The 12,769-nt window shown below is 43.7% G+C and overlaps 1 protein-coding gene across 1 annotated transcript in view; it reads left to right on the forward strand.

Moving 5' to 3' along the window:
- Positions 1-12,769, forward strand: part of ddx18 (DEAD (Asp-Glu-Ala-Asp) box polypeptide 18) — a 45,715-nt gene that overhangs the window by 9,602 nt on the left and 23,344 nt on the right. Inside the window, exons 4-8 of the mRNA XM_070875460.1 lie at positions 2,504-2,639; positions 5,843-5,943; positions 6,982-7,181; positions 8,878-8,992; positions 10,292-10,431. Of these exons, the coding sequence (XP_070731561.1) occupies positions 2,504-2,639; positions 5,843-5,943; positions 6,982-7,181; positions 8,878-8,992; positions 10,292-10,431 (692 nt within the window). The remainder of the gene's footprint in view (positions 1-2,503; positions 2,640-5,842; positions 5,944-6,981; positions 7,182-8,877; positions 8,993-10,291; positions 10,432-12,769) is intronic.

The raw sequence follows: 12,769 nt of genomic DNA on the forward strand, positions 1-12,769 counted from the left end.
TATTATTTAGATGGAGAAAGATTGCAAAGTGCTGCAGTACAGCGCGACCTGGGGATACTTGTGCATGAGACACAAAAGGATAGTATGCAGATACAGCAAGTGATCAGGAAGGCCAATGGAATCTTGGCCTTTATTGCAAAGGGGATGGAGTATAAAAGCAGGGAAGTCTTGCTACAGTTGTACAGGGTATTGGTGAAGCCACATCTGGAATACTGCGTGCAGTTTTGGTTTCCATATTTACGAAAGGATATACTTGCTTTGGAGGCAGTTCAGAGAAGGTTCACTAGGTTGATTCCAGGGATGGGGGGGTTGACTTATGAGGAAAGGTTGAATAGGTTGGGCTTCTACACATTGGAATTCAGAAGAATGAGAGGTGATCTTATCGAAACGTATAAGATTATGAGGGGGCTTGACAAGGTGGATGTAAAGAGGATATTTCCACTGATGGGGGAGACTAGAACTAGAGGGCATGATCTTAGAATAAGGAGCCGCCCATTTAAAACTGAGATGAGAAATTTCTTCTCTCAGAAGGTTGTAAATCTGTGGCATTCGCAGCCTCAGAGAGCTGTGGAAGCTGGAACATTGAATACATTTATGACAGAAATAGACAGTTTTTTTTTTAAACGATAAGGGGATAAGAGGTTATGAGGAGTGGACAGGGAAGTGGAGCTGAGTCCATGATCGGATCAGCCATGATCGTATTAAATGGCGGAGCAGGCTAGAGGGGCCGTATGGCCTACTCCTGCTATTTCTTACGTTCTTATGGACAACGGTCAAATGCTGCCTTGATGTCAAGGGCAACTGCTCTCGCCTCTCCTGGCATTCGGCTCTTGCATCCATGTCTGGATCAAGGCTATGATGCAGACTGGAGACAAGTAGGTCTGGTGGAATCTGAACTGAGCATTGTTGCACAGATTACCAGTGCATAGTTGTTGATTGATGGGGCAATTGATGATTTTCCATCACTTGATGGTTGGGATGTGGTTGATAGGGTGGTAATTTGTCAGGATAGATTTATCCTTTTTTTGTAGATAGGGCATACATGGGCAACTTCCACATTATTCAGTAGATTCCAGTGTCATAGCTGCAATAGAACAGCTTCGCTAAGGGAGCAGCAGCTAGTGCACAGGGCTTCACCACCAGAGCCAGCTTGTTATCCAGGTTCATAGCTTTCGCTGGTCCAGTGGACTCTGCTACTTCTGAATGTCACATGGAATAAACTGAATTGACTGGACTCTGGCACCTTTGATGGTTGGGACCTTGAGACAGCCAAGTAAAATCACGCACTCAGCACTTCTGGCTGAAGATGCTTGCGAAAAACTTTGTTTCTTGCACTTGTGCTGGGCTCTATTGTGGCTGAGGAGATGATTGTGGATCCTGCTCCTGCTGCGAGTTGTCAACCACCACGTAATGGGGCTACTAAGCTTTGTTCTGATCTGTTGGTTGCACGCAGTAAGTTCAGTCAGTTATGATACGTGTGTGCTAACATTGTACACTGCCAGCCTTTTTTTAAGTTTAGTCCCTATTAAGCTGGAAATGTTAATGAATACTTCCCCTTTGAAGTTATTCAAATTCTAATAACTTTTACACAATTTAGCTGGAATTAGCAATAGTTATTTAAGTAGGTTTTGCTATACTTGTATATACATTTCTCATAGCATGTAAAGTAGATATTTTCTTCAGAATTGGCAATTTTAAAGAAAAGCAACCATTAAGATCTTGCATTGTAAATGGAAAAACTTCTCATTTCAGTGTGCTGGAGAAAATGTAGGATCTTAAAGTTGCACGATGCCAGGTAGTTCAGGGAATGTGTGCCTCCAATACATGTGAGAAAGAAAGGGAGGATTATAAGACACTAAAAAGGAGTCACAAGTGTCCTTTGTCAGATGTACAAGTTGTCTAATGTGTTAGAATGCCACATAATGTATTATATCTGTACAGTAACTAGCAAATATTTGAAAAATGCATAGGTTGTGAATGAAAGTACATGAGCCTACTTATGTGCAAGATTGTAGAATAATATATTTGTTGTATGATGGTGACTTGCTCAGTATATTGGCAGTTGCAGTTGGTCCCTTGTGTGAGGATATTTAAGGAAGTTGCAGTTTTTTTAATACGTCACTGCCAACAACTTTACCCAGAGAATGTGGAACTCGGTACCACAGATAGTAGTTTAGGCAAATAGCATAGATGCATTCAAGGGTAAACTACATGAGCACAAGAGGGAGAAAGGAATAGAAGGATGTGCTGATGGGGTTAGGTGAAGATGGGTGGGAGGAGGCTTGTGTGGAGCATAAATACTGGCATGGACCAGTTGGGCCAAATGGCCTGTTTCTGTGCTGTAAATACTTTATCAACATTGCTGCATTTTTTATGTGTTGCGATGATTATGCTTTGTGAAATGTGATTCTAAAGAAATGATGAGTGTCACTGATATTTATGTGATGAGTAGCTAGCCCTTCAGGTGATATCTTTTAGCTAATTTCATATTCTTTGTGTTCAGGAGCCTTTGAAGACACTGCGTTTTCTTCCTTGGCTGACATAGTTAGTGAGAATACTTTAAAGGCCATTACTGACATGAGCTTTACTCATATGACACAAATTCAACAGAAAAGTATCCGACCTTTGCTGGAGGGCAGGTAAGTTGTATTGATCATATAAGTACATGCTCAACATTATTTGGGTGCTGATTTTAAAAAGTGCCCTTTTTTGTACCTTATCCTCCTGTCGCTGTTTTGTCATTCTAGTAGGCAACTTAGATTACATCGTTCGGATAAAACATCAGAGGTAGCATAGAATAGACCTCTTTTGAACTTGCCTCCTCCACAGAAAATGGAGGTGTAGAAACTGTTGCCCTTGCAGCGTTCCATTGGAGGTCTCCAAGATGTGGTTCTCTCATCTTGGTCGTCTGCTGCCCCTTGGTAACATCATCCGCAGACATGGGTTCAACTTCTACCTGTATGCTGATGATGCCCAGCTCTTCCTCTCCACCACACTTGACTCCTCCACTGCCCCTTTGCTGTCAGACTATGTCCAACATCCAGCCTTTGAGCTGCAATTTCCGATATCTAAACATCTAGGAAAACTGAAGCCACCATCTTTGGTTCCTGCTTCAATCTCAGTACCATAGCCAACAGTTATTCTCTTCCCTGGCCATGTCTCAGACTGTTTACAACCTCGGCTGCCTATTTGACCCTGAGTGGAGCTTCCAGTCCCATATCCTCACCATCATGAAGACTCTACTTCCACCTCTTAACATCGTCTGTCTCTGACCCTGCTTCAGCACGTCTACTACTGAAACCTTAATCCATGCTTTTGTCATGCCAGACTTGTCTATTCCAATGCTCTCCTGGCCTGTCTCCTATCCACCACTCTGCTGCCCATACCCTACCCACAACAAGACTCGCTCATTCACCTCTCCTGTATTCACTGACCTGCATTGGCTTCTAGTCCTCTAGCGCCTCAAATTAAAAATTCTAATCCTTGAATTTAAGTCATTTCATGGCATCATTCCTCCTTATTTCTGTGAGTTCCCTCCAGTCCTGAAAACTCCCACCCCAAAACTCTGTTCCTCTGACCTCTTGTGTGGTGTCGCCTTCTCTTTGCCCCAACGTTGGCGGCGATGCCTTTAGCTTCCCAAGTCCCACATTCAGGAATTCTCTCCCTAAACTCCTCTGCCTCGCGACCTCCCTCTACTCTATTTTTAAGAGACTCTTTAAAACCCACCTCTTTGATCAAGCTTTTGGTCATCCCTGCCCTAATATCTCCTTTGGCTTGGTATCCTTTTTATTGATTGTTTTTGTGAAGCACTTTGGGACATTTTTCTACATTAAAGGTGCTATATAAGGGCAACTTGTTGATGCAGCGGAAGATGATCTGAGTTGAGAGTGTTTTTAATTTGAAAACATATTTAGAGTAAATGATATCCTTTTTTCTGGAGTTGCTATGTTTGTTCACAGTATTTGATCCAATAAATCATTCCCGATTATTGGATGTAAATTTGTAAGACATGTTTAAGGAGAGTGGAGAGCAGTAGTTCAAACTGTCACATGTCGGGGAGTGGAGAGCACCAGTTCCAACTGTCACAGGACGGGAGAGTGGAGAGCACCAGTTCCAACTGTCACAGTAGAGAGAGTGGAGAGCACCAGTTCAAACTGTCACAGGACGGGAGAGTGGAGAGCACCAGTTCCCACTGTCACAGGAGAGTGGAGAGCACCAGTTCCCACTGTCACAGGAGAGTGGAGAGCACCAGTTCCCACTGTCACAGGAGAGTGGAGAGCACCAGTTCCCACTGTCACAGGAGAGTGGAGAGCACCAGTTCCCACTGTCACAGGAGAGTGGAGAGCACCAGTTCCCACTGTCACAGGAGAGTGGAGAGCACCAGTTCCCACTGTCACAGGAGAGTGGAGAGCACCAGTTCCAACTGTCACAGGACGGGAGAGTGGAGAGCACCAGTTCCCACTGTCACAGGACGGGAGAGTGGAGAGCACCAGTTCCAACTGTCACAGGACGGGAGAGTGGAGAGCACCAGTTCCAACTGTCACAGGACGGGAGAGTGGAGAGCACCAGTTCAAACTGTCACAGGACGGGAGAGTGGAGAGCACCAGTTCCAACTGTCACAGGACGGGAGAGTGGAGAGCACCAGTTCCAACTGTCACAGGACGGGAGAGTGGAGAGCACCAGTTCAAACTGTCACAGGATGGGAGAGTGGAGAGCACCAGTTCAAACTGTCACAGGACGGGAGAGTGGAGAGCACCAGTTCCCACTGTCACAGGACGGGAGAGTGGAGAGCACCAGTTCCAACTGTCACAGGACGGGAGAGTGGAGAGCACCAGTTCCAACTGTCACAGGATGGGAGAGTGGAGAGCACCAGTTCAAACTGTCACAGGATGGGAGAGTGGAGAGCACCAGTTCAAACTGTCACAGGAGCATCCAGTCGTGCCCCGGTAACTGCCCCCAAAGGAAGTGGAGTGTGGGAAATTGCACTCCGCTTCCATTGAGGGGTGGTTAGGCCAATTCTGCAGCAGGAGCAGGACTTCCACGCTAGGGGCTAAAATTCCCTGCCACAGAAAGTTACCGCCCCCAAGATGGAAGCCTGTGCGGGGAGGCAGAGGGAAGTTGAGGGGAGATGGGGCGGGGGATGGAGGGGAGAGTGGTGGAGATGGGGGGCGGAGAAACCCAGGGCGGAGGACAGGAGGGGCCACATTGCAGCGGAGGTCTGGGGGGGGCGAAGTGTGTTGGAGGGGTGGGCCTGGGGGCTCTGTGCCTCAGTGCGGGGAGTGTTCAGAGTGGGGTGGACGGGTTGACTGCGCAGATGGCAGTTGGTGGATGCGGTGTGGTTGGCGTGGCTCCGGGGTGACCGGGGCTGGGGTTTCGACATCCGGGGGTGTTCGGCATTTGGGAAGGATTCTGACGGGGTGGATTGGGTGCGGGGGGAGTGTTCCCGGTGTTGGGTGGGTCCGGAGCTGGGGGGTGTGGGGGCAAGCTCTTGGGTGGGCTGTTTGGGGCTGGGATTGGGAGAGACTTCTTCACTCGGGGAGTTGTTGGCCTGTGGGGTTCCCTGCCGTGGAGAGTTGTTGATGCCAGTTCATTGGATGTGTTCGGGAGGGAGTTGGATGTGGCCCTTGCGGGTGGGGGGGGGAGGTGCTGTGGTGGGTGATAGCCATGATCTTGTTGAATGGCGATGCAGGCTCGAATGGCCTACTCCTACACCTATTTTCTATGTTTCTATGTTTTCCTGTATACTGCATAATTCATTCAAAAGAGGCAGTATTAAAAGTGGGAAAGAATGACTAGAGCCAGGACTATAAAATTAAATCCTCTTTTCACTATTGTTTTATAGGGATATTCTGGCTGCAGCTAAGACGGGCAGTGGGAAAACATTGGCATTCCTCATTCCTGCCATTGAACTGATCTACAAACTTAAGTTCATGCCGAGAAACGGTAAACAAATGGCTCAAGTTGTAATACTTTAATTGATTAAAGTTAGATGCATGTTCATCCACTATTGGACACATTAGTTTATTATAATTTATAAAAAGATTTTAGTTATTCAAATTGAACATGTTTAGTTCTTTGTGTTTGAAACAATATGCTTAAATATTCTAGATAAGACCAATAATTTTAAAACTCATTGCATCAGTGGCTAAAATTGTTTCTGAAAGTAAAATTTCAAAGTTGTGGGTGTAGGGTAATTTTTTTCTCTGGTTAACATTATTTTCAAGCCTTACAAGTCTTCTCTTTGCACAATCCACTAAAATGTGTAATGCTATAGAAAGTATCCTCATTGAGCCTGTTTTTGAGTTGATTTCTGCCTCCTCTTCCCTCCACTTCCAAATATATCTTAATTCTTTGCTAATAAAGTTACCTAATTTTGAAGCAGAAATAGATAAGAGGTATCGGGCTAGAAATTCGGGTCATTGGCACCCCCGGACCCTAAATTGGATATCGCCCCCCCCCCCCCCCCGAAGCTGTACCGGCAACTGTACGTGCCCCCCGAAGCTGAGTTGCTGGGCGCGTTAAAGGGGAGGTGTGGGCCTTTGGGGGAAAAATTACCCTATTTTGTAGAGCGCCCCATTGGCACTTGACCTTGGGGTCCGTGCTGTAATCGGTCAACCCGGCACTCTGCTTGAGTACCGAGCTATTGGCACGGCACCACCCACTCCCCGGTGGTCCAGGGAGGCCCCTTTCATCATTGCAGAGTTTGCAACTTGGGCCCTTCCCTTTAATTAAGGGAAGAGCCCCTCCTACTTGGCAGAGCTACGCGGCCCAGTGCACAGTGCTATATCCCAACCCGCCCACCCCACTACCACGCCCGAAAAGAAGCACGATATTTTGCGCCCCACTTCCGCACCTGGCGCAAAATGTCCCACCTCCCAGATGTCAACGCCCTTGAACTGAGCACAACAGAATTCCCCCCCATTGTTCGTAAAGCTAAGCTGAGGTTTTAGTCTGTAACTGAAAATAAACTTGTTTCCTCAGGGACGGGTGTCCTCGTTCTTTCACCCACTCGAGAATTAGCCATGCAAACATACGGTGTTCTAAAAGAACTAATGGCACACCATGTTCACACTTATGGTTTGCTCATGGGAGGTAGCAACAGAACTGCAGAAGCACAAAGATTGGCAAACGGAATCAACATCATAATAGCAACTCCAGGCAGACTTCTGGATCATATGCAGGTATTATGCATTTATCACTTGAACTCTGAATAAATGTATCTTTAAAAAAAGGAGTTTCATCAGATAGAACTATTCATGACTTCAGGACATCACAAAGCATTTCACAGCCAATTATGTCTTTTTAAAATGACCTATAAAGTGCGATACAGGTGCAGCGCCTAAAATCCAGAACCCAAGGCCATTCTGGATTCCGGGCTTTTCCGGATTTTCGATTTGTTTTCTGACATCACAAATCCAGAAACACCCGAGCCCAGGCTCGGGTATTTCCAGATTTCAGAGCGAGAGAAAGGGTTGAGGGGGGGGGGGGGAATTCCTGCCGAAGAGCTGCTCGGGCCATCTGGTCCCGCTGAGGAGGATGTCGTCGGGCGGGCCCCACCAAGGAGGTTGCCGGGCTGTCCAGCCACGCCGATGTTGTTGTCGGGTGGGGCCCCGCCGAGGATGTCGTACGCCAGCATCCCTCCTTGGTCTCATCCCTCGCTATCTCTAACCTCCTTCAGTCCTACAACACTCCGAGATAACTGTGCTCCTCCAATTCTGGTCTCTTGCGCATCCTCGATTTTAATCGCTCCACCGTCGGCGGTCATACCTTCAGTTGCCGAGCACCTAAGCTCTGGAATTCCCTCCCTAAACTTCTCTGCCTTTCTACTTTCATCCCTTAAGATGCTCCTTAAAACCTACCTCTTTGACCAAGCTTTTGATCATCTGCCCTAATATCATTATGTGTGGCTTTTGATAACGCTCCTGTGATGCACCTTGGGACATTTTACTACGCTAAAGGCGCTATATAAATGCATATTGTTGGTGCATAACTGGAATTCTCTTGAGATTGTGAGATATCGATGTGGCTATTGGAACCCAACAATCTCCTAATTTTGGGCTTGTCTATAATTCAACCATTCTAGGCTATGATTTTAAGGAGAGGTTGGCCATTAAACTACTCTGTTCTAGTGTTTTCTATAACTACTTTTGTTGGCTATTTAATTGACCTGCTGTGTATCTTTATTATAACACATTTGCTGTTCATGTGGTGCTAAGCAGAGCTACTAACAGTGTTGGGATTCAAATGCTCAGGAGAATAAGTTAGACTGGGAGTATAGTTTACACTCTTCACATTGAGCCATATTAAATTCATGTCATTGTGATCTCCCATTTTGAAGTACTGCAATCAGCAGGGGTCCATATGACAGAAGTTGGGTGTCTATGCTTGGGCTTAAAAGGAATGAATCAGTGGTACTGGTTATTTCAACCCAATGTTGTGATAGACAATATCTTTGGCTTATTCTCTCTTGCTTCTTTTATTCCTTTGCCTGTGTGCTTGTTTTTGTTTTTGTATAATATTCCCTTCTGATTGTTTTACTTGGATTAGATTGACCTAGACCTGGAACTTATAATCTTGATGTTTTCAAATCCCATTAATTCCTTTCTCATTGAACAGAACATTTCTTCCCAACTTTGCACCACACATAATGGATCTGCAGTGTTTGCCTTGGATGTTCTTTTTTCCTCTGAATGCCTGATTTTGTATGTGTGTGTGTGTATGTCCCCGGTTGTATGTATTTTTGAAAAATTCATTAAAAATTGGGAAAAGATGTTCAGATGGGATTGAAAATCTTCCACTTGTGACACAGTATGCATGAAATATTTGGATGTCTTGAGACTGTAAATGTATGATCTTTTGCGAATCTTTTCTTGGCAGAACACACCAGGGTTTATGTTCAAGAACCTGCAGTGTCTGGTAATAGATGAAGCAGACCGTATCCTAGAAGTGGGATTTGAAGAGGAACTAAAACAGATCATCAGACTTCTGCCAAGTATGTTAATCCAGTCATTTTATTTTTACTGTCCAGGAAAGATGAGTGCGATATATTTTAAAATATTCTTAATCTTCATTTTCACCGTGATAAATTGTTTTTTTTCAAGATTCCAGAAATACAATACAAAATATTTCCCATTTCAAATTGATTTTCACCTTTCTAGTTGGGATAAGTTAAGACTTCATTCCATTACTGCATTTGTAATCTTAGACAAACTGTCTGTGTTCATGCAGCCTAAGATCATTTGCAACACTGATTTGTCATCACATTCGAATCTAGCTTGTTCATTGTGAAAATCCTTGATCTGTTTTAAGCAAATATATTTATTTGGATTTTTAACTACTCAAAGAAAGAATACTATGTACAGGGATGTACTTAAGTACTTACCCCCTTGATTCACTGTTTAGTATTCTTAAATTTGGCATGTTGTGGTAGTTGGCTGGTTCCTTCTCAAAAAAAATAGAGGTATGCTGTACTTTTTCTTGACATTAACACAATTATTTGGCCTAGAGTTGGCAAGTGCCTGCGTTTTTGAGGCATTTGTATAGATTTTTTTTCTTGTAAGTTCTGTTTCATCACATCTTACCTGCACGTTCAGTATATTTGGAATTTATTCATTGTCATCCTATTCTTTTTCCGAAGTCGTTGATATCTTCCTGATGCCTGGTTCTGCCAGTATCAATCAGCGGTCATCCAGTACACTGAGTTAATGGATATTCTTGTGTGAACTTTGATGGTGAATGAAAACAAACTATACAAGCACGGAAGTCATCAAACCAAGCCTGTTTTCACCTGGCATCCCAACATGTACTTTCCAGCAGGGTCCCTACAAAAATCACAATCGCATCTCCATCTCTTCCCTACTTTTTAAATTTCCCAATTTAAGAATTAGTTGTATCTGTCTTCATGGCCTAAAAAGTTAGATAACAAAATGGAAGGCTGCATAAATTCAATGCATTGTCAGGTCAGAAGGTGCAGGAAGGAAAAGTAATGGAATGGCACAGATGCAGTAGTGTAAGGGCTCTTTTTCTCCAATCCCTCCATGACAATTAACAGCAAATATTTTTGAACGCTTGACTGGGTGAACTTTATAAACTATCTTAAGTTTGTTTGGGTCTGACCTTCATAAATGTTTCTCGGGTAGGAACATTGGGGGTACATTTTATTTTTTCGACTGGCAAAAAAACCCCAACTTTTTTGCTAATGTTAGCAATGGAAGAAAAATACACCCTAGAAAGTGATGGTATTTGAAACAAAAGGAAATTAATTCGAAGTACCTGTCTATAACCTTTACAGAGCGGCGGCAGACAATGCTTTTCTCTGCTACACAAACTCGTAAAGTGGAAGACTTGGCCAAAATCTCACTGAAGAAAGAACCTTTGTATGTGGGTGTTGATGACGACAAAGAAACTGCAACTGTAGACGGCCTTGAACAGGTGAGATGAATGCCTTTTTTTCAGTACTGTGCTTTTGTTTTTGCTTGCATTTACATATTGGGTTATTGATCAAACAAATACACACGTGACAAAATTTGTCAAATTACTGGGGTTACAATTAACATACCGTAATACCTGTAGTTCAAAATGCAATGTTTTCCCACAGTTCATTTGCAATTTACTTGTCAAAGCAGTTTAAAATAGTGAGCGGATTTGTTAGCAGAGAGAAATGCTTTGGACTGTGATCCACAACACCTTACAATCTCAGTTCTGTGATCTTCTGAGAAGAGGTAGATTTACTGTTGAGGGAGGTGTTCATACTCAGTTCCATGGTCTCACTCCACCTGACCTTTGGAGCTAATTCTCTGCTTTTTACTCTTTATTACTGCCCATGCCCAATCTTCTCCACCTTCAGAGATTACTCTTTGGAACTTTCTTCCAAAAACTTTGTCTTGCTGCTTCATTCCCTTCCTGTGAAGGTCTTCTAAACTGTCTGAAGGGGCAGTTCCTTTCAGGATACGCTTCAATCACCATCTGGCACTTTCCCAAGCAAGTGTAGTCAATGCAACATCTGTCCATTTGAGCCTTTACAAGCCATTGGTCAGAACCCTAACATGTCTTCCATCTGCGGCGGCAGTTTATTTATATTTCTTCACAGCTTATAGGGCAGTATTCTCTACACTGGAGAGAACACGTTAACAAGATTCTGACCTCGCTGTAGCTTAGAATCATAGAATGGTTGGTTCAGCTTGCCACGTGATCTCCCTGCCATTCCCATTCTGACCTTTCTATCTTTGCCAATTGTCTTTAACACATGCTTAAGGAACCGGTTCTCATTTCTGTTTGGTCTAAACATTGACTTTAGCAACTTGGCTATCTCTTCCATTTTCCTGGTGAAGGTCATCGACCTGAAATGTTAACTCTGTTTCTCTATCCACAGATGCTGCCTGACCTGCTGAGTGTTTACCGACATTTTCTGTTTTTATTTCAGATTTCCAGTATCTACAGTATTTTATTTTTGTCCTGCTATTATCTTGTCTGCTTCATCTATTCACATCTTTTGGCCCCTTTTCTGTCTTTTCTAATGCCTCTTTACAGCCAACCAGACAGCCCACATTCTAACCTGCGTAAACCAGAGGTGATCCAAAACTCGGTTGCCCGTGCCCTAACTCGCACCGTCCCGTTCACCCATCACCCTTGTGCTCGCTGACCTACAATGGCTTCCAGTAAAGCAACGCCACAATTTCAAAATTCTCATCCTTATTTTCAAATCCCTCCATGGCCTCGCCCCTCCCTCTCTCTGTAATCTCTTGCAGCCCCACAACCCCTGAGATATCTGCTCTCCTTGAGCAGCCCTGATTTAAAAACGCTCAACCATTGGTGGCCTTCTGTTGCCTAGGTCCCTGCCTAAACCCCTCCACCTCTCTCCCTCTCTTTCCTTCCTCAAGGCACCACTTAAAACATACCTCTTTGACCAAGCTTTTGGTCACCTGCGCTAATTTCTACTTATGCAGCACGGTGTCATATTTTTACCTCGTAATACTGGGAAGCACCTTAGGACGTTTCACTATGTTAACGGTGCTATATAAATACAAGTTGTTGTTGTTGACTGAGTTGATCTTTGTTTATCATTCAGCTATTTCTCACTATTTTCTATGGGTTTTTTTTGAGTGGGGGTGGGTGGGGGGAGATATCTGTTCATGGAAACTATTAAACCCCATTCATTAATTGCTTCTTCGTGATGATGTACCTAATCTGACTTATGGATTTTGTTTCTTCTTGTCTACTCTGTTTTATTTGGTCCTATGAAGTAACTCATTAATTTCCGAGTTATGACAGAGGCCTCAGTTCCATTGCATCTGCCGACTGAACAGTGGCTTAGCCAAGTCCAGCAGTACCATCAGCAGGCATATAGTGGAATTGCAGCTGTTCATAAAATTCACAATGGCCTCAAAATTAACCAGCCTACAGTATCCTCTAATGTTCTCTACATGGTCTGAAGTTAAACTGAAATAAAAATTTCAGTTGAAATTTATAGCATGGCAGGACAGAAGAATGTTTCATTTCTAAATTGTGTATAAATTCTTGTTCTTTGTTCTAGAAAATTAATGTCAAAAGTTTATCTAAAAGAAGTATTTTGTTGTAGTCCCAATCACCAAAACAATTTTTTTAATTTTGGGGTGTTTTGGATTGTATTGTGCCCAGGTGAACGCAACATGTTTGTTTTGATAAAATAAACATTTTTAAGGGAATTTATTTTCATGTGGAAGATGAGGAAAGCATCTGATAATTGGGTGATAAATGCATTCATTATTCTGTGCTGTTGTCCTACTGAAAG

This window comes from Pristiophorus japonicus, chromosome 3 (assembly GCF_044704955.1).
Source record: "Pristiophorus japonicus isolate sPriJap1 chromosome 3, sPriJap1.hap1, whole genome shotgun sequence".
NCBI lineage: Eukaryota > Metazoa > Chordata > Chondrichthyes > Pristiophoridae > Pristiophorus > Pristiophorus japonicus.